This window comes from Aulonocara stuartgranti, assembly GCF_965226115.1.
Source record: "Aulonocara stuartgranti genome assembly, chromosome: 3".
Classification (NCBI taxonomy): Eukaryota; Metazoa; Chordata; class Actinopteri; order Cichliformes; family Cichlidae; genus Aulonocara; species Aulonocara stuartgranti.
Genome location: NC_138941.1, coordinates 12,158,026 through 12,185,987, shown reverse-complemented (window position 1 = coordinate 12,185,987; position 27,962 = coordinate 12,158,026). Strand labels below are relative to the sequence as shown.

At 41.5% G+C, this 27,962-nt stretch overlaps 2 protein-coding genes across 2 annotated transcripts in view; both read right to left on the bottom strand.

Annotated features, from left to right (window-relative positions):
- Positions 1–27,962, bottom strand: part of LOC309702172 (NACHT, LRR and PYD domains-containing protein 3-like) — a 270,070-nt gene that overhangs the window by 37,735 nt on the left and 204,373 nt on the right. The window lies entirely within an intron of this gene.
- On the bottom strand, positions 204–23,947 carry LOC309702196 (protein NLRC3-like). The gene is made up of 11 exons (XM_082526703.1): positions 23,856–23,947; positions 23,670–23,771; positions 20,084–20,162; positions 17,879–18,083; positions 15,939–17,739; positions 14,572–14,745; positions 14,185–14,358; positions 13,835–14,008; positions 8,347–8,520; positions 1,197–1,243; positions 204–1,048 (listed from the first exon to the last, which is right to left on the bottom strand). The coding sequence occupies exons 3-11, from the start codon at positions 20,084–20,086 to the stop codon at positions 513–515; spliced, it is 3,288 nt and encodes a 1,095-aa protein (XP_082382829.1). The 5' UTR covers positions 20,087–20,162; positions 23,670–23,771; positions 23,856–23,947; the 3' UTR covers positions 204–512.

Here is a 27,962-nt window from a genome sequence, read left to right as displayed (position 1 = left end):
TCTGTTCATCTGGACGTTTTCAGAAACGTTTGCTCACTGATCAGGTGACTTCTTCAGTCTCAGCTGACTGCAGCTTTACAAGCTTACAAACAGCACATTTGCACAATGACTGAAAGCAGCAGCACCTGATATATATGATACTAATATAATACATATACATATATAATCCATACTAATGATGAAGGAACTGAGCTCACAGTCCATTGTTCATTCAGTGAACTACTCAGTTTATTTTGGGCCTCAGAAATGCTCACTCTGTTTGTACATCACTGTCAGCAATAGACTCATTCTGCTGTGTGGACAGGAACACATGTGACATCACTTCCTGTTTGTTTGTGACTAAAGAGGAAGAAGTTTACAAGGAATCATTTAGAAGAGTTTCAAACATCAACTGATTGAATCCATGAATCTGAAAACGTGTTTGTGAGTGAAAGAGACAGACATGTACAGACTGAACTATCTGTTCAACAGTCAGAGTGTTTCTGTAACAGGAGACACTCTTTACACTCCACTCAGCACAGGGACACTGAGCAACCAGGAGACCAGAACCAAAACCCAGGATAAAGAGTTTGAGTGAATGTGGTGTTGAAGGTGTGGAGGTGGATCAGAGTGTCAGAGGAGACTCTGTAGAAGGACAGAGTGCCAGCAGGACAGTCCACATACACTGCTGCTCTGTTAGAGACAGAGGAGGAGGAGGAGGAGGAGATGGATGTTAGTATCTTATTGTGCCAGACAGACTGAGGACCATTATAATCACAGTACAGACTCCAGGACTGATCATTGTATCCAAACCAACAGTCATCACTGTCTCCTTTCCTTCTGATGCTTCTGTAACTCACTGATATATAAACTCTTCCTCTCCACTCGACCTCCCAGTAACAGCGACCAGTCAGACCATTTCTACACAGCAGCTGTTCATAAACATCAAATCTGTCTGGATGATCAGGATATGACTGAACCTCCTCCACATGTGTCACCTTCCTGTTGTTGTCAGACAGTTGGAGCTCTGTGTTCACTGTGTTTGTGTCGATTGTGAGTTGACAGGAATCTGATGGAGAGAACAAACACAATCCAGCTGCAGTTATTGATCCATCATCTGTTCATTGATTGACACTTTGATGATGACTCCTGACATGATGAAGATGGTTGAATGTGTGCTGCTTTGTTTTCATGAATCCCATTAAAAACACACTTACACTTCCTCAGACCTGGTCTCAACCATCGGACTCCAGCAGGCTCCACCCTGAAAGGAGGAGGGGGGTCAGAGCAGCACAGTCAGCATGCACACATGGACATTACATGGCTCTCACACACACACTGTTACACACTGAGCTCAAAGCTCGGCTCCACTGTTTTATTCAAAGAAATCTACATTTATTTATCAGCACATTTAAAAACAGCTTGAGCCAAAGTGCTGCACAGAGTAGAGAGAAAATAGGAAACATACACAGTAATGACTATAAAGACTGGTCAGGATTGAAAGCTACAGAGTACAAATGTGTTTCCAACCGGCTTTTAAAAATGTCCAGTGTTGGTGACGACCTGATGTGAAGGGCGACTGTTCCAGAGTTTGGCTGCAGCCATCGATAAAGCTCACCTCTGTTTTTACGTCTAGTTCTGGTCAGAAGCTGCTTATCTGCAGACCTGAGGGCTCCACTTGGATTCTTTTGTTAAAGAGAGATAAGATGGAGCCAATCCATTCACAGATTTAAAGACAACCAGATCTGGAAGTGGATTCTACCACGTACTGGTAACCAGTGGAAAAAGCTGGTGATGGGTCGTCTAGCACAGACCCACCGCTGGAACCAGACAATTGATGAGGGAGAGAACTGTGACAGCGCCGTTCCTTCACTTGACCTCAGTCGCTCTCGTCTGCTCCCTCGTAACACTGCTCTTTATTGAGCTTACATGAATATGCACAAGTTCATTATGACGTCTTACACAGGTATGAACAAAGAGTACCAGTCTGTGCATAGTGTGTGTGTGTGTGTGTGTGTGTGTGTGTGTCTGTGTGTGTCTGTGTGTGTGTGTCTGTGTGTGTGCGTGTGTGTGTCTGTGTGTGTTCCAGATGTGACCCTGTGACCCCAAAGCTGGTGCTAAGAGTCCAGCGGTCCCCCTAACAAAGGGCTCTTATACTTAACCAGACACAGAGTAGGTGTCCTCCTACACCAGGGGTCTCAAACTCGCGGCCCGCGGGCCAGTTGCGGCCCGCAGGACGATAGTTTTTGGCCCCACCTTAATATGAAAATGTAATGTTAGTTTGATAATGTATGACACTTTACAGTGTTGTGGGCAGAGCTGAATTAACCCACCAATCAGGGTGGGATATGGATCTCAGGGGACACCAGCCGGGCTTGATGCAAGCAGGGAAACATTTCTCAATGAGTCAAAGTTCCAGCAGCGTTGCCCTGGAGTGTTTCTTTCTTTCTGTGCCTGGCTGGCTTCCTCCTTTCTATTGGGCAAACGCCGACATTCGCCCCAGCGCGCTGCGTTCACAACACTTCAAAAAAAGTTGTTTTTTTAAGTTGCTGCCCAGCGGGACATTATACGTATATAGATTTATACACACGTCAGTGGGATTTAAAGTTATTTTTCCACAGAGAGAGATCTCATATTAACTCTCACAGTGATGCGTAGGCGGCGGGATAAAAGAAAAGTCATGAACTCAATGCAGCCCAATTTAGTCTGCAGTCACATAGCGACACCTGTTCATCGGCAACAACAGTCCCCGGTAACCCGGACTAATTATAGGGTCGCACCGTAATTTGTGGCTCCATGTTTTTATTTGCATCACTGCGTTTGCATTGCAGCAAACATGAACATTACATATATTTCAATATAATGTAAAAGCAGTCAAAACAACTAACATCAGAAACAGCTGATGTTATTTGTTATATGTCACGGTGTCATTTCCGCTTCTTTCTCCTGTAACAACAGCCCGGCGCCGTGAGCAGTCGCCTTTTTTGCGCTCGCTATCCCTGCACTTTCTACCATCTGCAAACGCCACGGTGTTCGTGTCGTCATGAAAGACATGAACATCGAGCGTAGAAACAAAGGAGACTGCTACCGGCTTTTTATCTGCCGATCGCCGTGCTACGGTTGCAAGAAAAAGAAGCAGAAATGACGTTCTCTACGCGTTGAGACGTTCCCCGTCCGTCGGCTAAACGCTTGATTGAAACTTCAATGCGACAGTGACACCAAGTAGAATTATAAATGTCACATAGCCCCAAACATGTCTTTTTCAAAGCCTGCGGTGAAGAGAAAGGTTGGTGATGAGCACCGACAATTTCAGGAAAAGTGGGAAATGCAATATTTCTTTGTTGAGCACAGGGGCACCCCGACCTGTCTCATTTGCACAGAGAAAGTTGCGCTGCACAAGGAATACAATTTGAAACGTCATTACACAACTAGACATGCTGAGCTGGATGCAAAATACCAGGGAGACGAGAGAGCGAACCGGGTTGCCAGTCTTAAAACAGATCTACTGAGGCAGCAAGATTTCTCCAAGAAAGCAACCAAAGAGAATAATGCAGCAGTCGGAGCCACGTGGTTAGTGAGATGATTGCTAAAGCAGGGAAGCCATTCACAGAAGGTGCATTTGTCTAAAAGTGCATATTGCAGGCTGCAAATATAGTCTGTCCGGGAAAGAAAGGTCAGTTTAGCAACATCAGCCTTTCTGCCAACACCGCAGCAGATCGCATTTCTGACCTGTCAAGTGACATTTATGACCAACTGTGTGAGAAAGCCAAATGTTTCAGTGTATACTCAGTCGCTCTTGATGAGACCACAGACATCACCGACACTGCCCAGCTCCCAATGTATGTCCGTGGTGTTGATGACAGTTTTGAAGTGATGGAGGAGCTGCTCACAGTAATTCCAATGCATGGCCAGACCACCGCTCAGCAGATATTTACAAGCTGTGTGATGCCATTGAGAATGTTGGTTTGCCATGGAAGAGGTTTGTTGGAATAACAACAGATGGAGCGCCATCAATGACAGGGAGGAAACATGGACTGGTGGCACAAAACAAACTGGAAGAGGAAGGCGTGGAGGAGGCCATTGCTCTGCACTGCATCATCCATCAGCAGGTCCTTTGCAGCAAATGCCTGAAGTTTGACAATGTGATGTCTATTGTTGTGAAATGCATCAACCAAATCAGATCCAGGGGCTTAAAGCACCGAAGGTTCTGTGCTTTTTTAGAGGAAATGGAGTCAGAATATGGGGATGTGCTCGACTTCACTGAGGTACGTTGGCTCAGCAGGGGAAATGTATTAAAGAGACTTTTTGAGTTGAGAGCAGAAGTGAAGCCTTCATGGAGAAGGATGGAGTTAGTGTTCCTGTGCTAACTGATCCCAAATGGCTCATGGACTCAGCTTTTCTTGTTGATATGACACATGAGCTTAATGTACTGAACAAGACGTTACAAGGCCAGGGGCAACTTGTCAGTGCTGCCTATGACAACGTGAGAGCATTCTCCACAAAACTGGCGCTCTGGAAAGCTCAGCTCTCTCAGACAAACCTTTGCCATTTCCCAGCATGCAAGGCACTCGTGGATGCAGGCACACCATTCAGTGCTGACGAGTATGTTGATGTCATTTTGAGGCTACAGGAGGAATTTGATCACAGATTTGCTGACTTCAAGACACACAGAGCCACCTTTCACATTTTTGCGGACCCCTTCTCCTTTGATGTGCAAGATGCCCCTTCTGTGCTTCAAATGGAGCTCATTGAGCTGCAGTGCAACTCTGAACTCAAAGCAAAGTTCAGGGAGGTGAGTGGAAAAGCAGACAAGCTTGGACAATTTTTGAGAGGATTGAGCCCTAGTTTCCCTCGGCTTTCCCGAATGTTCAAGCGGACCATGTGCCTTTTTGGTAGCACATACTTGTGCCAAAAGCTCTTCTCCACTTTGAACTTCAATAAGTCCAAGTACAGGTCCAGACTTACGGATGATCATCTTCAAGACATACTGAGGGTCGCAACTGCTTCCTCCCTCAGGCCAAATCTGGCTCGGCTATGCGAGAGGAAACGCTGCCAGGTCTCTAGCAGCAAGGAGTAGGCAAGAGAAGCCATGTTCAGAAGAACAGTTCATTTTCTACAGTGTTCCATTCATGTTCAGAAGAAGGTTATAGAACTGTTAATACAGACATTTCAATCTAAATACAGCAGATATAGAAGACTGAAAAAAACACACAAGTTCACTGACTAAAAATATCTTATTATTATTTTATTTATGTATTACAGATTGATTTTTTTCTTATTAATTCTTAATTTGTTTATTTATTTTTCATATTTTGTGTTAAAAAATAAAAATAAAGAGATTTGAGAAGATTGGAATTTTTTAACCATGCCTTTCTTGTGGAAAACCTAATGCGGCCCAGCCTCACCCAGACTCTGCCTGCAGCGGCCCCCAGCTAAATTGAGTTTGAGACCCCTGTCCTACACCATAAATCAGTAAGAGAGGGTACGACCTCTCTCATGGCCCCAAGTGGTGTGTGCATGCCAGAGCACTCTGGAAGGCACACAGAGTCTTTACAGACTACTAAGGATCAAACCTCTATCATTATGCAATCGATTATACAACTCTAAGCATATATGAGTAAATATTTCTAAGCATAAATGACAGTCAACAATATAAACCTTACAGCTGGTTTTAATAACAGAATTCATTTGTTTCTCAAACGAGAAAGAGCTATCGAGAAACACTCCTAAATCTTTAGTTCTTAACTTTTCCAGTGGGCCAAGGTCAACATTATCTGCTAATGCTAAATAGGCTGCCGTTATTAACTAATGCTAATTTGATGTGAATTAGCATTATGCACTAATGCTAACACTTACTTTTTTTAAAAATGTGAGTAGCTAATGCTAACACTATTTCCCTTAACTTTATAACAATGTGAACGGCTAATGCTAACACTCTTTTTCCTAGCATTATAACATCTGAGCTGCTAATGCTAAGTAGGCTGCCATTAGCACCTACGTCTAATTTAAGGCAAATACGCATTAGAACCTAATGCTCATATCGTTTTCCTTTGCTTTATAACAATGTGAGCAGCTACTGCTAAATAGCATTAGCTAATAACAGCAGTCTAATTTAATGCAAGTTAGCCTCATTTGCATTACAACGATGTGAGGAGTTAACGCTAAGTATGCTGCCATTAGTGGCTAATTCTAATTAGGGGTGAATAAATATTACCAGCTAATGCTAATATCGTATTCTCTTCCCTTTTAACAATGTGAGCAGCTAGTGCTAGGTAGGCTGATGCTAGCAGCTAATGCTAAAGCTAATTTAATGTGAATTAGCATCACATTAGTGAGGAGTTAATGCTAAGTAGACTGCCATTAGCAGGTAATGCTAATTTTAGGTGAATAGGAATTGGCAGATAATGCTAATACCATATTTTCTTGCTTTATAACAATGTGACCAGCTAATGCTATGTAGGTTGCCGTTATTAGCTAATACTAATTTGAGGTGAATTAGCATTATCCCCTTATGCTAACAATGTTTTTTCTTACTTTTTAACAATACAAGTAGCTAATGTGAACACTTTTTTTTTAATTGAATTCTAATTTTTCCCTTGCGATGTGAAGAGTTAATGCTAAATAGGATGCCATTAGTGGCTAATTCTAATTTTAGATGAGAAAGCATTAGAAGCTAATGCTAATACCATATTTTCTTGCTTTATATCAATATTAGTAGGTAATGCTAAGTACGTAGCCATTATTAGCTAATGCTAATTTAGGTGAATTAGCATTAGTGGATAATGCTAATTCACCTTTTCCCTTGCATTATAACAATATGAGCAGCTAATGCTAAGAAGGCTGCCATTATTAGGTAATGCTAATTATTATGTGTGTTAGCATTATCCGCTGCTGCTAGCAATGTTTTATCTTACCTTTTAACAATATCAGCAGCTAATGCTAACACTACTTTAATTTCAGTTAAACCTACTTAGCATTAATTAACTTCATTTAGCATTAAGAAGTTTTTGCTATAGGCTACCATTAGTGGCTAATGCTAATTTTAGGTAAATAGAAATTGGCAGCTAATGCTAATACCATATTTTCTTGCCTTATAACAATGTGACCAGCTAATGCTAAGCAGGTGCCATTATTAGCTAATACTAATTTGAGATGAATTAGCATTATCCGCTTATGCTAACAATGTTTTTTCTTACTTTTTAACAATACGCCATTAGTGGCTAATTCTAATTTTAGATGAAAAAGGATTAACAGCTAATGCTCATACTGTTTGCTTTGTAAGCATGACAGCAGCTAATGATATGAAGTCTACCGTTATTAACTAATGCTAATTTGATGAGAATTAGCATTATCCGATAATGGTAACTCTTTTCCCCTGCATTATAACAATGTCAGGAGTTAATGCTAAGTAGACTGCCATTAGGGGCTAACTCTAATTAGGGGTGAATAATTATTAGCAGCTAATACTAATACCGTTTTCTCTTTTTCCTTATAACAACTTGAGCAGCTAATGCTAATTTGATGTAAATTAGCATTATATTAGTGAGGAGTTAATGCTAAGTAGGCTGCCATTAGCAGCTAAAGGTAATTTGAGGTGAATAAGCACTAGTAGCTAATGCCAATACCCTTTTCTCTTGTGTTATAATGATGTGAAACGTTAATATTGTTCTCAAACAACAGAATGAGAATGAAATATTGATTCTAACAGGGCCCATAAACAGCATTAGCTTAGCAGCATTAGCTTATCAGAGTCTCCATCATGGTCACACAAATCCTTAGCGGAGCAAAGTGGCCTACTTAGCAATAGCTGCTGTAGAAAGCAAAGGGAAAACAGTATTAGCATTAGCTGCTAAATGTGCACTTGAGAACAAATCTATTGTGAATTCAGCCGTGAATGTAGTGTTTCCAGTAAGCTTCCATTTCCAAATGTTAGCTGCTCCTGTCTGCCTCTTTGTCACACACACAGACTGAAATGATTCACAGCCTTGTTTCATCCTTCTGTCAGTGTCACTGACTGTCACTGTGACTGTGGACATACAGCATGGGAAACACACACATGGCTGATACTTGTATCTAAAGTTACAAAATGTTGTCTCTGTCCAAATATTACCTAACTGTAAGTCTACTTTTAATGAAACTCTCAACATGACTTATCAGTTATCATTAATGTTCCTGCAAACAGACTCCTTGAAGACCCCCTACATAAATATCCATGTACTATCCAGCTAGACTAGTGTGTCTGTCCCTGAAAATATTCCTGCATGTGTGATTGTTCATGTCTCATCTGCAGGAAACAAACAGGAAGTGAGTGAAAGACACAGGAAATGATTCCAGCTCTTCCTCCTATATCAGACATTCTCTCCATACCTGAGAGTGTCCAGTCTCCAGCCTGGATCCTTCAGTCCAGCCGACAGAAGCTTCATTCCTGAGTCACATGGATGATTGTAGCTCAGGTCCAGCTCTCTCAGATGGGAGGGGTTGGAGGTCAGAGCTGAGGCCAGAGAAGTACAGCCTTCCTCTGTGATCAGACAGCCTGACAGACTGCAGACACACAAAACAACAATCCATCTGTTATCCATCTCTATAGCAGCATAACTAAGTGATGGTTCAGGGTCACCTGATCCAGCTCTAACTATAAGTTTTATCAAAAAGGAAAGTTTGAAGCTGATCGTCAAAGTAGAGAGGGTGTCTGTCTCCTGAACTCAAACTGGGAGCTGCTTCCACACCCAGTCCAACATAGCCAGGCTTTCTTTGCTGCTTTGACAAAACCTCAAATCCCAGTCAGAGATGGTGAGCATCATCACAGTGATGATCATTTCTCTGTTAACCCAGGCTTTCTGCTTCAGGATCTGTGCACGCTCACAGAACAAGGAGACCTTTAAACATCATTTCACTAAATGGATGGACTGAGCTCAGCCTACAGATGAACTGGATAAATAAAGATTTGACCTCAGTGTGCTCAGTGTTCCTGTCTATTCCTAACATATTCCTAACATGATAGCTGCACTTTAGAGCTCTAAAACTGGAACTGACACATATTTAAACTCCACATGTTACTCAGTACATTCAGTTCTGACACTCGCCCACAGTCCAACAAAGGAAACATGGAGATCACATCAGTTTGTCACCAAAGTCTAATTATTCCAGAGGGCAGTGTTGATACAACTAAAGTTATTTTTAAGCAAAGTTGAGTTTTTTATTGTCGCAGTACTTCATGTCTGAAGTATCACTTAAATGCATTACACGCTGTTGATGGCAGCAAACAAACCACCCAAACAAACAGAGGTGGGAGGCTTGGGCAGACTACGTAGGATCAGCTTGTGGGAGGAGTCAGGATAAAACCAAAGAAAGACAAGCTAACAAACACCACAGTGAAGTGAGTAGCTACAAACTGCAGGCCGATTAGTGTTGTTGAAGAAGTCGGTCTGAGGAACGTTCTTAGGATCAACAAATGACGGCATGTATGAGCCTCCCTCAAGACGCACCATCACAAGAAGAACACATGAGCTGTAGAAAAAGGAGAGACTATGAAAGCCACGGCGTTACAACGTGCACCAGCTGTTGGTCTCTCTGGAGACTACTGGGCGTGGCTGGGTAACCATGGTTACTTGGGAGTTACAGTACATGATATTAATGAAGAGTGGGAGCTGCGTTCTATAGCAAACAATTTGTTATGAGGTAATCAGCTGATCTTAGTTTAACCGGAAGCCCTTCACAATAATTGCAATGCCTTTATTTTGTACAACTACCATCAGTTCGTCTGTACTGATGGTAACTTAAAGTCACACTAATGTCGTTTAGTTTCTATAGTTTATGTAGTGGAAGTATACTACAGTACCCTGATCACTGATAGGACAGATTTATGTAGATATACACCTTTGTGTTTAACATTACTGCATTATAGTACTGTGATCTTTGTCCTTATATATGGCTATATTAGCTATACTGATGTACGTACATATAACTGGATATGTAACTTATCTATTCATCTTATTTGTCATGTATTTGTATTGTGTACTTCCTTTTTGTAAGAAACCACACACATGATCACAGCCGCAAGAATCAATCAGTGAAAGAATAAAGTGTCTCAAACCAAACCTTAAGCTCTTTATTCCACATGCTGGGATCATTTGGCCTTCAGTGGTGTTCTGGCTGACACACCGGAGTGACCAGAGTGCTAAAGAGTGAATCGGACACACCAGTGTCATCTCTGATATCTCCACTACATTTAATCGTCCTTCAGCTTGTGGCTGCCGTTAGCTGGTCTGCTAGTTAGCTGATTTGCTATTTAGCTGGTGTGCTAGTTAGCTGGTGTGCTAGTTAGCCGGTTCGCTAGTCAGCTGGTGTGCTGACCAGCGAACCAGTAGGTTACAAGATGAGCTTGTCTGTCTGATGAGCCAGCTCTCTCTGTCTTGGTCATTTTGTCCTTGGGCAAAACCTAACCTACCACTACAACTGTAGCTTACCTCCACCAGTGTGTGAATGTGAGAGTGAATGAATACAGGGAGTGCAGAATTATTAGGCAAATGAGTACTTTGTCCACATCATCCTCTTCATGCATGTTGTCTTACTCCAAGCTGTATAGGCTCGAAAGCCTACTACCAATTAAGCATATTAGGTGATGTGCATCTCTGTAATGAGAAGGGGTGTGGTCTAATGACATCAACACCCTATATCAGGTGTGCATAATTATTAGGTAACGTCCTTTCCTTTGGCAATCTGGGTCAAAAGAAGGACTTGACAGGCTCAGAAAAGTCAAAAATAGTGAGATATCTTGCAGAGGGATGCAGCAGTCTCAAAATTGCAAAGCTTCTGAAGCGTGATCATCGAACAATCGAGCGTTTCATTCAAAATAGTCAACAGGGTCTCAAGAAGCATGTGGAAAAACCAAGGCACAAAATAACTGCCCATGAACTGAGAAAAGTCAAGCGTGCAGCTGCCAAGATGCCACTTGCCACCAGTTTGGCCATATTTTGGAGCTGCAACATCACTGGAGTGCCCAAGAGCACAAGGTGTGCAATACTCAGAGACATGGCCAAGGTAAGAAAGGCTGAAAGACGACCACCACTGAACAAGACACACAAGCTGAAACGTCAAGACTGGGCCAAGAAATATCTCAAGACTGGTTTTTCTAAGGTTTTATGGACTGATGAAATGAGAGTGAGTCTTGATGGGCCAGATGGATGGGCCCGTGGCTGGATTGGTAAAGGGCAGAGAGCTCCAGTCCCACTCAGACGCCAGCAAGGTGGAGGTGGAGTACTGGTTTGGGCTGGTATCATCAAAGATGAGCTTGTGGGGCCTTTTCGGGTTGAGGATGGAGTCAAGCTCAACTCCCAGTCCTACTGCCAGTTTCTGGAAGACACCTTCTTCAAGCAGTGGTACAGGAAGAAGTCTGCATCCTTCAAGAAAAACATGATTTTCATGCAGGACAATGCTCCATCACACGCGTCCAAGTACTCCACAGCGTGGCTGCAAGAAAGGGTATAAAAGAAGAAAAACTAATGACATGGCCTCCTTGTTCACCTGATCTGAACCCCATTGAGAACCTGTGGTCCATCATCAAATGTGAGATTTACAAGGAGGGAAAACAGTACACCTCTCTGAACAGTGTCTGGGAGGCTGTGGTTGCTGCTGCACGCAATGTTGATGGTGAACAGATCAAAACACTGACAGAATCCATGGATGGCAGGCTTTTGAGTGTCCTTGCAAAGAAAGGTGGCTATATTGGTCGCTGATTTGTTTTTCTTTTGTTTTTGAATGTCAGAAATGTATATTTGTGAATGTGGAGATGTTATATTGGTGTCACTGGTAAAAATAAATAAATGAAATGGGTATATATTTGTTTTTTGTTAAGTTGCCTAATAATTCTGCACAGTAATAGTCACCTGCACACACAGATATCCCCCTAAAATAGCTAAAACTAAAAACAAACTAAAAACTACTTCCAAAAACATTCAGCTTTGATATTAATGAGTTTTTTGGGTTCATTGAGAACATGGTTGTTGTTCAATAATAAAATTATTCCTCAAAAATACAACTTGCCTAATAATTCTGCACTCCCTGTAGTGGGATTGTAAAGGGTCTTTGAGGGTCTCGAAAAGCGCTATATAAATGCAATCCATTATTATTATTAAGAGCATCTTTAGGCCTGACTGTGCTCATCCTTCCTCCAACCTCTCCTTACCAAAGATAACAACTACATCAGTATTAGCTCAATAACAATTTCTGCAATTCAATTGTGGACATTCATTTTTAAACCTTGTGTAAAACGATAAAACCTCAAAGTCTGAGCATTATTCTTTGTGCAAACAGCTCTTGCAGGTTCCCCCGGACTTAGGTTATTTTTATTATTTAATTACTTTCCTTTAAGCAGCTGTTCAGGCTACTAAACTCATCCCAGAAATAACAAGTGACACCATTAATAGTAGAGGTGGGAATCACCATACAACTCGCGATACGATATTATCACAATACTTAACGCACGATACGATATTATTGCGATTTTTTAAAATATTTTGCGATATTTAAATTCTGCACATAAAGGTAAACTTTATCAATATTCATTTTATCTAATATCAAAGTCTCACACTCAGTCTTTCTCTCATTTCAGTCAGTTTTATTGTTGACAAACTGAACGGTTTGTATTACAGTCTAGTCCAACTTAACTGAATGCAACCATCTGGTACAATTATAGCTATTCTGAACTATGCAATTTATGAAAACTATGCAGCCCATTCAGCAACTGAAGAATTTGAAAGTAAATTAAAAAAATATATAATTTTACATTAAATAAAAAAGTTTTAAACTTAATTAAAATTAAACATGTCTTAAATTAAAATAAGTAAACTGTCATGTTTATTGCTGCCAAAAAAAAAGTTAAACACATTTGGACAGTGAAGGAATGTCAGGATTGTTGCTCAGAAAAAGGATCAACATGCTCTGAAGTCAACATGCTCTGACTCCAGAGCATGTTGACTTCAGAGAAAAAATTGTTTGTAACAAAATATCGATTTCTGCTGTCCCTGTATCGATACATTATTAGCAAACAAAATATCACGATACTACACAGTATCGATTTTTTCCCCCACCCCTAATTAATAGTGGAGCTAACTTTAACAGGTGAAACTGATTTGACCTATAAGGCTACTGCAGTTACTTGTTATCAAGGTTAGTACGGAAGACATCTGAATGAGGTAGTTAGTAGTATGTAGTTAGTACCGGGCGAGTCCCCTCCCCCACATCGGCACCAGAACCCTGTATTTTCTACAGGGTAAGACTGCCTGTTTTATCAAACTATGGCCATTACTACTGTGATCATTTGCAGCCCAGTGTGCCGCTCTCTCTGCTGGGATGAACCACTGGAGCTCACCCAGTCATCCCTTTCTTTCTCTCAAGAAGAAGTGAAATAAATATATTTATTATGTTACGAGTCTAATATTCTTTAAATCAAACTGTAATGAATAAATGAAGCAAGAAGATTTGGTGGCTCCACATGTTGTAGAAGAAAAGATAAACATCTCATTTTGAGAAATCAGCCTTTAAAATTAAGTACTGTGAATAAAAAACAAACAGCGAGCCAATCAGCAGTCGCCAATATCCTCCTAATTTCATTCACAAAGAAATCAAATATATATATTATGGGCCCAAAGGAGCCTAAATCTTTAAATTAGGCATTTTATGAAGTATTTTTTTAAATAAACAAAGACATGACTATAACAACTTTTAGTAATTCAGAGTCCAATTATCCACTCAAATGTGAATAAAAGTTCACTTGACAGCTGTAAAAGTTACCTGTTTATACAATAATATAAATCACATTTCAAATGATCATCTGTGGAAAAGTTTGAATCCTGACCTGAGAGTTTCCACTGCACACTGTGAACTCTTTAGTCCAGCGGACAGAAGCTTCACTCCTGAATCCTGCAGGTCAGAGTTACTCAGGTCCAGCTCTCTCAGACTGGAGGACTGGGAGCTGAGGACTGAGGACAGAGCTTCACAGCTTCTCTCTGACAGGTTACAGCCACTCAGTCTGAAAAATAAAAGACAATCTATAAAACAAGTACTCATGTAGAGTTTGTTAATACATTTCACAACATTAAATGTTGACTTTCTATTTTTAAAGAAAACATAAACATACTAAGATACAACATCATATGTATGAACTTTAATTAATAATTCTAAAAACTAAATGTTTTCTGATCTGACCTCAGAGTATTCAGTTTACAGTTTAAACGTTGTAGTCCAGCAGACAGAAGCTTCACTCCTGAATCCTGCAGCTTTCTGATACTCAGGTCCAGCTCTGTCAGACTAGAGGACTGCGAGCTGAGAACTGAGGACAGAGCTTCACAGTTTTCCTCTGAGAGTTCACAGATGTTAAGTCTGAAGATAAAAACATGAATAAAGATTGTTGTTAAAGTGTAATCAAGGTGCAATAGCTTATTGTCTTGTGCTGAGCAGGTTAGTAAAACTTCTGTTTAACTTTGAAATGAATAAAAATGCTATGAAACAAGGATAACTGGATAAAGACATAAACAAAAACAAACATCAAACACATAAACAAACAGAACTAAACATAATACAAATTGATCTGACCTCAGAACATTCAGTTTGGCATGTGGACTCTCCACTGCAGCAGACAGAAGCTTTACTGCTGAAGCCTTCAGGCTGTTGGTACTCAGGTCCAGCTCTCTCAGACTACAGGACTGGGAGCTGACCACTGACAACAAATTTTCACAGCCTTTCTCTGAGACGTTACAGCTGCTCAGTCTGTGAGAGAAAGGAAAAAAACAAAAACAAAAAAAAACAAACAATATATGTGATCAAATTAAATTTGTTTATATGTTGAACCCTTTTTTTTTTAAATTTATTTAAACCTATGAGACTATGAGTGCTACCAGTCCAGTGCACATGATTGGTACCTTGATGGAACCTTGCTCAGGGGTACCACAAGGTAACTATTCGGTGGATTCGACCCCTGACCTTATGATCATGGGGCGACCACTCTGCCTACTGAGCTAATAATTCTGTGTACACTGTCATACAATATTAACTAAAACAATTATTTTAGAAAATTTTAGTAATTCAATAATCATGCTCATTACCTGTGTATTGTGAATAACACTTGATTTTAAACACTCGCTGTATAAAACTCTTCCTGTTAAAGGTGTGTATAAAGGAGATGAGCTGAAATGCAGACTTCATGGAGAATGTTTTCTGTCAGCATATATCAAAGACAAAGCAGAGATCCATCCAGTCTCTTCCACTAAGCCCACAGAGGGACAGACAACCACTCTCACTCACACCTGCATGAAGTTTAGATCACCAGGTAACCTAACTGCATGTCTGTGGACAGTGGGAAGAAACTGTAGAGGACCCAGAGTGAACCCACTGTAATTCTGTGATAACACTGGTTATGGAAGCCTTACAGTTACATATGGTTACTGACAAGAAACACGACCTTAGAGGCAATTTCAGTAATGAAGACCGAGTTTCTCCCTCCATACAGGATGAAAACATGACAGCACAGCAGAGATTTATATTTAAAAAGGGAGAGTGTGCACTGAAAGTGAGATACAAACTTGAACTTAAATTATGAACATCAGAAAAAGATGTAGGTGAAGTCTGGCAGGTGAAGTTTGTGCTTTAGAATAAAACAACCAAACTCCTGGAGTTGGAGACAAATGAACAAGCTGAGGATAATAAACCTGTCAGAGGGGCTGAAGCATCAGAGCTCATGTTCTTATAGGCTGGGTCTGGATTGTCCTTTGATAAGAGTTACAGAACAAAGTGTGTTTTAGAAATGCTGGAGTGAAACATTAAAACTACCATATATTTACCGAGTGACTGATGATCATTTAATTTACTATTTTAAAAAAATGTTACAGTGCTCTTTGAACTCAGCATTTCTGATTTATTTCCCATGATTTTAACAATGAAGCGATGACAACATGTTTACTCACAGAGCTTTGTTGGAGGCTTTGACCACTGGCAGCATTCTCAGAAGAGCCTCCTCTGAAGCAGAGTATTTCTGCAGGTCAAACACATCCAGATCTTCTTCTGATGACAGTAAGATGAAGACCAGAGCTGACCACTGAGCAGGAGACAGTTTATCTGTGGAGAGACGTCCTGATCTCAGGGACTGTTGGATCTCCTCCACTAGAGAACGATCATCAAGTTCATTCAGACAGTGGATCAGATTGATGCTTTTCTCTGCAGACAGATTCTCACTGAGCTTCTTCTTGATGTACTGGACTGTTTCCTGATTGGTCTGTGAGCTACTTCCTGTCTGTGTCAGCAGACCTCGTAGGAGAGTCTGATTGGTCTGCAGTGAAAGACCCAGGAGGAAGCGGAGGAACAAGTCCAGGTGTCCATTTGGACTCTGTAAGGCCTTGTTCACAGCACTCTGGTGGAGAGACTGAAGTTTTAGTTTGTTAAATAGTTTAGACCATGTAGAGGTTGTTTGTTGTTGTTCCAGCAGATTGAGTCCAGAGTTGATGAAGGTCAGATGGACATGAAGAGCAGCCAGAAACTCCTGAACACTCAGATGGATGAAGCAGAACACCTTGTCCTGGTACAGTCCTCTCTCCTCTTTAAAGATCTGTGTGAACACTCCTGAGTACACTGAGGCTGCTCTGATATCGATGCCACACTCTGTCAGGTCTGATTCATAGAAGATCAGGTTTCCTTTCTGCAGCTGATCAAAAGCCAGTTTTCCCAGAGACTCCATCATCTTCCTGCTCTCTGGACTCCAGTGTGCATCTGTCTCAGCTCCTCCATCATACTTGACCTTCTTCACTTTGGCCTGAACCACCAGGAAGTGGATGTACATCTCAGTCAGGGTGTTGGGCAGCTGTCCTCCCTCTCTGGTTTCCAGCACATCCTCCAGAACTGTAGCAGTGATCCAGCAGAAGACTGGGATGTGACACATGATGTGGAGGCTTCGTGATGTCTTGATGTGGGAGATGATGCTGCTGGCCTGCTCCTCATCTCTGAATCTCTTCCTGAAGTACTCCTCCTTCTGTGGGTCAGTGAACCCTCTGACCTCTGTCACCATGCCAACACAGACAGGAGGGATCTGATTGGCTGCTGCAGGTCGTGTGGTTATCCAGAGGCGAGCAGAGGGAAGCAGTTTCCCCCTGATGAGGTTTATCAGCAGCACATCCACTGAGGTGGACTTTCTAGGGTCAGTTAGGATTGTAGTTTTGTGGAAGTCCAGAGGAAGTCGACACTCATCCAGACCATCAAAGATGAACACAACCTGGAAGTCTTCAAAGCTGCAGATTCCTGCTTCTTTGGTTTCAGTAAAGAAGTGATGAACAAGTCCCACCAAGCTGAACTTTTCCTCTTTCAGTACATTCAGCTCTCTGAAAGTGAATGGAAATATGAACTGGATGTGCTGGTTGGCTTTGTCTTCAGCCCAGTCCAGGCTGTATTTCTGTGTTAAGACTGTTTTCCCAATGCCAGCCACTCCCTTTGTCAGCACTGTTCTGATTGGTTCATCTCTTCCAGGTGAGGCTTTAAAGATGTCTTCTTGTCTGATGGTTGTTTCTGGTCTGTCTGGTTTCCTGGATGCTGTTTCAATCTGTCTGACCTCATGTTCATCATTGACCTCTGCAGTCCCTCCCTCTGTGATGTAGAGCTCTGTGTAGATCTGATTCAGGAAGGTTGGGTTTCCTGCTTTAGCGATGCCCTCAAACACACACTGGAACTTCTTCTTCAGGGTGGATTTAAGTTTACGATGACAAACAGCAGCTGGAAGTTCTGAATAATAATAATAAAAATACAACTTTAACAATCATATTTTACAAAATGCTGATGACAATTTCTGACCCACTGAGAAATGACTGAACACACTGGTGTCACAAGTGTCTCATTTATCCAGCAGCTTAAATCCTCTTACGTCTCTGCAGACGGTCAGCCAGCTCCTCCTGCTTCATTCTCCTCAGGAAGTCCACTGTGATCTTCACAAATGCCTCTCTGCTGTTTCTCCTCTGCTCATCATCCTCCCTCTGAAACTCCAAGCACTGGGGCTTATTTGGATTCAGAGCCTTCTGGATCTTCTTCAGCTCGTTCTTCACAAAAGTGATGATGTTGTCCTCCAGCAGCTGGAACAGAATATTTATGAATGACCCACCACTCTGAACTTTAGTCCACACAACATCCACTTCTTTACCATCAAGGGGCATATCATCCACGAACTCTTCACCAATTATAGGTTTGACTTTATCTGATTAACTGAGACTTTGTCCACAACTCCATGATCCCAAAACGTTGATGCTGTTCATATGAATGCAGCGATTTCAGTGGGAGAAACATTTCACTGGTGTTCAGAGCTGAACTACCAACAGGTTGATGATCAAAGCCAGAAACTTGGAGATGTTTCAGGTGACTGAGTTGATCGTACAGACAACTGGTCTTAAAGGTTCACTCTGTTTACGCATACAGATCAGTATTTAAGGTTTGACTCTCATCATCCACTGGGGCACAAACTGGACGTCATCAGGACGCAACAACACAGAACAAACACCATCCCCACAGACACAGCAGCCAGCGAAGCAGAAGAACTTCACATCAAGAAGGTCCTGAGTAAATGTGAACGCTGGTTTGAGGGCGGAGTCAAGGAGGCCATTTATGTGAAAAGGAAAGACCATCTCTGAATGGAGGAGGGGCCCAAGGGTACAACTGTCACCATCTTACATGCTGTGATTGCAGCCATTCCCCAGCTCTCTGTGAACTGGACTCATGACCATTGATCAACAACCATTGATCAATGGTCCTGACAATATGCGTACCAATGATCAATGAACTGACCTCCCAGCCCATTGTTCCTTCAGTGGGCTGGTTTCAGTCCTGTTTCAAATGTCCTGTTTATGAGATTGAAACCTGCAGTCAGCTGAGACTGAAGAAGTCACCTGATGATGATGAAACGTTTCTCCCACTGAAAACATCCAGATGAACAGAATCAAGCTTTTTGGGATTTACGTACCTGGATGATTGAGCATCAAGACACAACTCTGTGACTTTTCTCAGATGAATCAATCCTCTCCTCCAGCTTTGTTTACATCTACCAGCCCTGTGGCGCTGCCCAGGGAAATAATCTATGTGAGAGGTGGAAAGTCATACAGGTGTCTGCTCCTGCCTTCAGTTATTTTATCTACTGTGTGTCAACTGGCTGAACCTCCTCCAACTGTCTACTGTCTCCCTAAACTCAACAATGACTTAGTGATCTATCCATTCTCTGACCAAAGACATCCTGCTGCAGGAGGTTAACATAGCAGCCAATGATGATCCCACTCACTGTGAACAACACATTTGGACCCGATTTGCTGCTCTGGTTTACACGTGAACTTCCACTGCTGCTGTCACCAACTTGAGAGGCTCTACAGAAAAACTGGACTTGTCCATAAAAAGATGTATAAAAATCATAAACTACATTATAAGGACAGCATTGCTCAATCAACTCTAATTACTACTGACATGTTATCTCTTCTAACTAAGGTACAGACACTCAAACTTGCTGCTTTCAGTGAGAAGTCAAATGTCTGAATATGAGCTGGAAGCTGCTGAGAGTCCTCCTCCTTCCCGTGGGGTTTACTTTCTCTACTACTTTCAATATAAACACGCCCCTTTCATGCACCTGCAGAGGGCCACCAGCAGATGGAGCTGTCTTAAACAAATCCACTTGGATAGTTAGCTGTAGATGATTTTCTCAGTATGATTGTAGGACTTTGAGTTATTCTTTAGATTTATTTAAACTCTTATATTGTGCACAAGTGTTGAGCGACCCATAATTTCTCTGTACTTTTCATAAGAGCAGCCAGACTTTCAGCTGGTTTTTGTTTTTTAAGAGCTCAAAGTTATTGAAGAAACAGTTATTCAGCTTCATTCCCACTGATCTCGACTACAAACTGTTTCACTTTGGTTTCTGTTTAAAGCCTCGATATTTAAAACGTTTCCCTGTGATCACATTTGCACCGTCTGATTTCAAAGTTTGTTTTCTTTTGGTCGTTTAGTCCACAGAGTCCTTGGTGTTCTGAAAGGGACCTATAAATAAATGCATCATTATTAATATTAATAATAAAGTAGTTGTTGTACATGTACAGACCATAAATATGGAGTCCAGCTGTGTTTGATGCTGCTGGGCAGACTGACCACTGGGAACCTCTGAGCTCTGCTGGTCCACTCTGTGGAGGAACCATGAAGGATTAGATCAACACAGGATAAAGATCCAGGAGTTTCTGCTCAAATAACTTCATCTGAATCAAGTCTGTCAAGTTTTAGACTCTCAGATTCTGAAGATATATTTTCTGTTTTCTATGAACTTTCTTTCATCAGTGATGGAAGTGATGATGCTGCAGAAGCTCAGAGGAAACTTTGAGAAAACTGTGATGAACCATCAACTAATGCTCTCAGGAGGCCAAAGGTCCCTGAATGTAACTGTGCAGTAGATTCATCGAGTGTTTGAAACCTGACCACTTCCATATGTTTTCATTCTAACACAAGAAGTCCTTTTCTCATTGCTTTGATTTGAGTTTTCATTTGAGTTTTCTGAGTCTCGTATTTGGAGTCGAGTCTAATCAATGATCTGACAGAAGAACATTAAAAAGGAGTTACCAGTGCTGTCAAAATTAACATGTAGGGTTAGGGGTTCATCTGTTATTGTAGAGAGTTGAAAATAGCTTTCTAGTAAAATCTAGTATCAGAATTAAACTGGGGAAAACAGCCCAGTTGTTGTTGTGTTTTGTTGTGATTGTATCTTTGTACCTGTCATTTAAGATGCTATCCTACATCCAGCCGCTAGAGGGCGCATTACGCGCAGTGGTATCGAGTAGCGTTTTGGGGCACAGAGGAAGAATAAACCTTCCTGTTGTGAAACTGGCATCAGCTCAACGTGTGTCCCTTTTTCTATTCTTTATCACAGGTTAGTAAATGCATTTAAATGAATGTATACTGCAGACCTTACAAACGGACGATGTTGTTTATGTGGGTAATGAGCGCAACTCGCTAAAGAAATGGATTCATTCTGAGTTGTGTCTGAATTGTGGGTTAAGGCTGCAGGCTAAATGATGCTAATGCTAGCGGACTTGGCTAATGTGGAATACGGAGTGTGTGTGGGGAAGCTAATCTGACCTGTGAGAGATTTCTGGACTGAACTCTTGATGTATTATGCACTCTGATAAATGGGCTTCATACTACGTTTTATTCTTCTGGTTGATCTTGTGGTTATAAGAACAAGTTTGTGGTTTAATACAAAGACGTTTATAAAGTGTTATAAGGAAACTGTTTGATCAATGCTGACTGCACAGTAGTAGTGAACGCTGTTAAAGGAGCATTGCACTCTATATAGTTGTAGGTTGTATCAGAACAGTGAATATGTCTGTTTTATGTCAAAGACATTATTTCCTTGTAAAGAGTAAAATAGCTATATTTAAAAAAACAGAAGTTACATTGTCAGTACAGTGGAAATACATTTCACATAAATAATTTAGTGCTGAACAAGAATTAAAATGAGTTAATTTTACGATGTTTGTAAATGTAGTTAAAAATGAAGTACAGAGTACACTATTGTGTTTTGTTTATCTTTGTAAAACAAATGTGTTTATTGTGATACATTGTGGATCTGATATTATCAATGGATTTAAGCAACATTTTGTTTATGTTTTGTCAAAGTTGTATTGAGGGATTTATACAGTCTCTAGCTCATGGAACTGTGGCCATGTATGGTAAACTGGACTGAAACATAAGGCCATTTCTTTGCAGTTAGTATGGTGATACCTGAAGCTGTTCTAAGCTGTTGTGAAGAATAAACCTTCCTGTTGTGAAACTGGCATCAGCTCAACGTGTGTCCCTTTTTCTATTCTTTATCACAGCGCCACACGTTGTTGAACAGGAAACCAGTTGCCCCTCTGGTCATCATCTTAGGGAGGCAACATTATCATGATTAACATGATAAAAACCTTTAACACGACACATCTGGAGAGCAGAACGACTCAAAATCCCTGAAATGTTTCTATCAACGCACTTCGAGCAGTTTGTCCGAGTAGAGTTACCTTTGCACACGTGCAGATGTGCAGCACATCTGTTAGTGACGGCAGCTGAACCAATCAGCTCAATATGGAAGATGACAAACACACACTGACCTCCCGATGGAAAGTTTGAGCATTAAAAAAATAACAAGACGGACCAGCCGACCAACATGAAGGATTCTGCACATCGTGACAGAAGGAATTTTCTTTTCACCGAAGCACTTCCAGCTTAAAATATCACAACGATGCAAAGCACTGATGACACAACTGCCAAGTGGACAAACTGCAGACCTGTTAGTGTTGTTAATAACATAGTTTTGGTTCCTCGTGTCAAAGACTTGAAGAAGAGTGACAGAGAGTGTTAGACTGCTGCAGGATCAGTGCCACCTCCACACACCTGTGAAGAAAATGATTGTTTGACAGATGGGCTCAGATTCAGGATCAGCTGAGGAGTTTGTGGCTGACAGAATCCTGCAGGTACAGAGCAGAGCCCATCATTAGCATGCAGGACTGTCCCTGGGGGGGTCGGCTCATTCAGGAGGTTAATCAATGTTTACATGTTCAATAAACATGTTAAGTGTGTAAATTTGCCCTTTTCTCTCGAGTCTGTTTGCTCATGAAATGAACTTTGATTCGTTTACATTAAAAATGATGTTTAATGGTGATTCATCCAAATGAATCCACAGTAACCCTGTGATGAGTCTGATTAAACATTTTCATTAACAGCAGTAATATAGATTATATATTATTATATATTAGTGCACACTTAGCTTTTAGTATATATGTTTGTTACAAAGTTGTATTTACAGCAGAGAAGCTGAGTTAAAGACTGAAAACTATTCAAAGTCTCTTTGAATTGAAGCGTTTAACATTCTTTGTGTTTATTCTGCATTGACTTCATTATATGGTGTAAACGTCTGTTACAGGCTTAAATATAAAGTTGGAAAATGTAACTGCAGCTATTGATCAAGTAATTGTGATTAATCAGGATTAATGACAGAAGATTGTGTCATTAATTAGTCATGTTTTAATCTGCTGACAGCACTAGTGTTCACTCTGGTGCCTCCAACTGTTTTACGCCCTTTCAACACCTTCGTGGTCAAAAGTGTACACGCACAAAATCTACAATAAAATCCTCACGCAGCAATAGGACAGACACACAATCCATTTATCTCTTTGTCTCAAACACACACACGTGTATTCAAAGCCTCGATTTGTTCATATTTCATCTGTTGTGTTTTTATCTTCAGCGTTTTCAGTGTTGCTGCATTTACACCAAAAATGTTTCCATTGATGAATCAGATTGATTTGAATGTGTTTCATCCATACAAATCCCTCCCTGGTGGTCACATGACTCTATAACATAACAGGAGTCATGTGACAAGAGTTTCATGCTGTAAAATGTCAAAATGGTTGAATGTGGTGGAGTAAAAATGTGAGATGTCAACTACTTTTCTTCAATATGAAATGTTTGCAGGGCCTGACAGGAAGTGGACGGACGCTCTGATCACTTCCTGTTTGCTGAAGTGGGTTTTCAGTTGTTTAGAAACCAAAGGCTTGTTTTAAAAGACAGTTTAAATGGGACTGAGGGAACGACGTGTTTGTAGTTTATATCCAACAACATCAAGCAGTTTAATCAAAGAGTTCATGTTGCTAACAGCTCACCTCTCTGCAGCAGACACAGGCTGGGATTTAAAAAAAATGGGAAGACCTTTAGACCAGTCACTCTGTAAGGACACAGAGCTGGGTGGAGGTCCAGGCTGGTTCCTGTGAATAATGATGCAGCAGTGATGTGAGTGCTGAGCTGTGACATGGAGAAGAGTCATGGACAGTTAGAGATGGTCATCTCACCTCTGAGCTTTGGTCTGGCTCTCATGTTCCCCACACAGAGTGCTTTTAGAGGGAGGGACTCCCTCCCTCTCTGTCCTCACACTGATCCATGCTGCTCAATTCAGCTCACACACACTTTCTACCTGCAGAGGAAACACAAATCATTCATGTGCACATCAGCTGAAATCCTCCTTTCATCATGTGTGCTGTCCAAATATCAGCTGCTTCTTTCCTGCTTCATCTCAGTGTCAGCTGGATGCAGTCAGACAGCAGTGTGAGGCAGAGGAAGCTGCCATCAACTGCTCTGCTATCAGTCCACTAGATGGAGCCTGAAGCACACACGATGCATTCACTGACACACACTGATTCACTGTGACTGGAAGCTTCAGTCAGTCCAACACGTGTGAACAACATTTTAAACCTTTCAGCTGATCTAGGATTCAAAGAGGATCAGCAGAGTTAAAGCTTCACACTAATTCTTGCTGCTGAGTTTGCAGAGAACTGCACACACACTGATTCACTGCTAATGAGAAGCTTCTTCCATCCAGTAATTCATCATCCATCAGCTCTGCTGCTCTCAGTCCTGGACTCTGATCACACACTAAAAGCAGCTTTTTAACTCGTGTCTGTAAGAACTCTTAGCGTTAGCTTAGTGTTAGCTTAGCGTTAGCTTAGTGTTAGCATGCGGTGTGCTAGCTCAGCGTCAGAGCTCTGCAGGTGTCTCGTGTGTAAATATTAATCACAGTGACAGTAAAGGAGGTAAAGGGCTGTGACGTCATCACGTACGCTGCGTCCTCTGTGGGCTCTGAGTGAACTCAAAGTACAAACTACAAGTACACAAACACGAACGTAGCTCAGAGTGGCGGACACACTCGGCCTCGTTGGTCCAGCTGTGAGTCCGTTACCGTGAACTATGGAGCGGCAGATTTGTGCTGAACTAAGCTGCACACAGCTGATGTTAGCCAGGAAACATTACACACTGACTTTAATGGAGAGACCGGAAATACAAACACACACAGTTTGTTGTGTGAAGAAATCAAACACGAGCTGAACAAACAGTAAAGTTCCTAAAGACAAACTGTTAAAGGAGGAAACAAAGCAAACTTACAGTTTCTTCACACACCAACAACAAGCTCCACTCCACACCTGGACACTAAACACGGACACACAGGTGAGCTGCTTCCTGGAAGGAGGCGGGGCTCCACCTGAAACTCAGCACAGGTGGGAGGGGCTCAGCTCTGTGTGTGCTGATGTGTTAACTTTAAAAATATGCCGTCTGACTGCTCAGACTGAGTCAGAGTAAAGTTCACATGCTGACGTGTGGAGACATGAAACCTTGTTGTAGCTGCAGGTGTGAACACACTGATCCCAGATCAGCTCTGCTGTGTTTGTAACATGAACATTTCTGCTGCAAAGCTTCAAATGTTCAGCATGTTTCTCTGTTTCCAGTCTATAGATCCAGTCACACTTTCTACCTTCACCTGTGCAGTAAAGACTGAGAGCAGAGCTGAAAGCAAGCGTCCAATCAGTGAGCAGCATCAACACCTGAGCTTCATTCAGACTCTGTTATTGAAGATGTTGTTGGTACAAAGTTCATCTGCTGCTCACATGAATCCATGAAAGATTTATTTCACTGAATGTTTCTTCAAAGCTCATTTCAACCTGTTGAAGTCATGAATGAAAGTGCAGACTGAGAGTGGATCACATGATGTTTGAGGTGTGTCATGTGACATGTTCAGTATTGTCACACATGTCTAGATTGTCCCTGATATCATAACTGCTCAAACACTGATGATTATATTTGAAGAATTATTCCTGATGGCAGCAAAGTTTGAATGGAGCTCTCTGTCTGTGCTGATTTGTCGCCCTCTGGAGGTCAAAGCACAAACTGCATGATGTCACTGTAACCACCACAGAGACAGGAAGTGTTTTTATGACTGAAACACTGAAATGATGCTAACGGCTGTTGTTAGGCTCACTGACAGCAGTGCTGATGTGTTCATGTCAAACACTGGCTCAGGTCAGACTCCTTCATCCTTCTCCAGCGTGAGGCCGCCCTCAGACCCACAGGAGCTCTGACCTTTGACCTCCTGACCCTAACCATTTTAGTCTTGTTGCATCTTTAAATGCAAATCCTGTGAAATGGTCAGGGGCGGCTCTAGAGAAATTTTCTTAGGGTGGCAAAATCAAAGCCTTTTCCCCCCAAACACATATGCAGGTGGTTACATATGGTTAAAATGATTCAAATGCAGTAAGTATGCACGTTTTTCATATAAATATAGTCTATAACTTAATTATTGTCTGTACCCACATGATTACACACTTTAGTTACATGAAACATGTGAGTTTTGATGTTATGTACTGTACAGCCTGTATATTAAATACATATGTAGCCCAATAAGTATAAACTCCAGAAAGCTACACAACATGGGGCGCTTCATTTACAAACACAAGTCTAACTTAAGTTTCACTGTTTTTGTTAGAAAACTGTCACATTGTTGCAGCTTAAATGACACAAAATGTCAGAAATCTGCACTGTCATGAACAAACATGTAAACCTCATTTTTCATGATTTGTTGGATTCACCCTCTGAGGTCTGAAACACAACCGGACATTTGTGACTCCTTTGAGTTTACGTTTGTGTTTCACCCTCAGATTGTTTCATTTTATTTTTTCCTCCTCTTGCTTTGTTTGGTATCTTTTCAGCTCAACTGAATTTAGTTGTTTTTTCACTGACATACTGCATTAGTATTACTATTACTATTAATGTAACTATTACTGATCTGAAATCACACAAAGAACCTAAAATCCTAGCAGTATTTTTTACTGTAAAAAAACCACAGACGTGTTGGGTAAATGTTTATAACTTGAAATGCAAATATAAATTGTACATTTTGTAAACAGATACAACTATTTATCTAAAAATGCAGCCAATACACCTGCTGTTTTTTCATTTTCTACAACCATTTAAAATAGCACTCACCTTCCTTCATTTCCACAGTGTAACATCCACCCACCTGTGTAAAATCAGAAATTCCCATGGTGTTGTTCAAAATGTGCTCTGGCACAATCATAAGCATCGCTTGCTACTGAAAACAAGAAGAAAGCCGTCCTGCTATGGGCTGAACCATTTGTTAATGTGGAGGGGGGGACACTATGGAATATATCCAGTTCTAGCATTTATATTCACTGCTGACTGTAACTACGCTCAAACTGTTAAACTTATTTTAATAAACAACACTGTCATATGCAAAACTGGGGTGGCACTTGGGGTGGCAAGGGATCATTTTAGGGTGGCACTTGCCACCCCATGCCACCCTTCTAGATCCGCCCCTGCTGATGAAGCCAACAGGTTCGCTTCATTTGCAAAAAGCAGATATGAGTTTCTGAGGCCACAGTCTTCTGTGGCAGAAGGGGAATCAGGGGAAGCCCTGGAGGAGTCCACCACCCACCAGAAACAGGTCTGAGCTCTCACTGCAGTGGTAAAGGGGCTACACAGCCCACATGAGGCTGAGGGATGCAGCCTTCTGTCAGACTGTCACTAACACCGAGAAACACCCGTGTACACTCATACTCATGGGCACATACACCAATCAACCTAACCCCACTAACTGCTCGTCTTTGGACTGTGGGAGCCAGAGAACCCAGAGAGGACCCAGACATGGGGAGAGCATGCAAACAGCTTAGATGTTGGATTTGAACCCAGAACCTTCTTGCTGTCAGGAAACAGTGCCAACCACTTTTCCACTGTGCTGCCTGTTTGACTCTGATACACCCATTTTTGAGCTCTTAAAAACAGCCCTCCACACAACAGAGACAAACCATAAAGGACTTTGTGGCTTGTAGCAACCAAAGAAAGTTTAAGGTGCAAAATAAAGAGGTTGAAAGGAAAGTAATAAAGGAAACATGTAATTATAACAGTAATGTTGGCTGTGTATCACGTGTGGCATGTCATTGTGGGGCTGGCCTCTGTTGGGATTGAGAATATGTGATGGCGGGGGCAGGGTTGGTTACTGGGGTTTATCCTGATCTCCTGTTTAGTGGAACTGTGCTCCTTTGAATCCACAGCACTAACCTGGCACACACACATAAAATGCATCATTGCTACAGAGCACAGCAGGACTCATT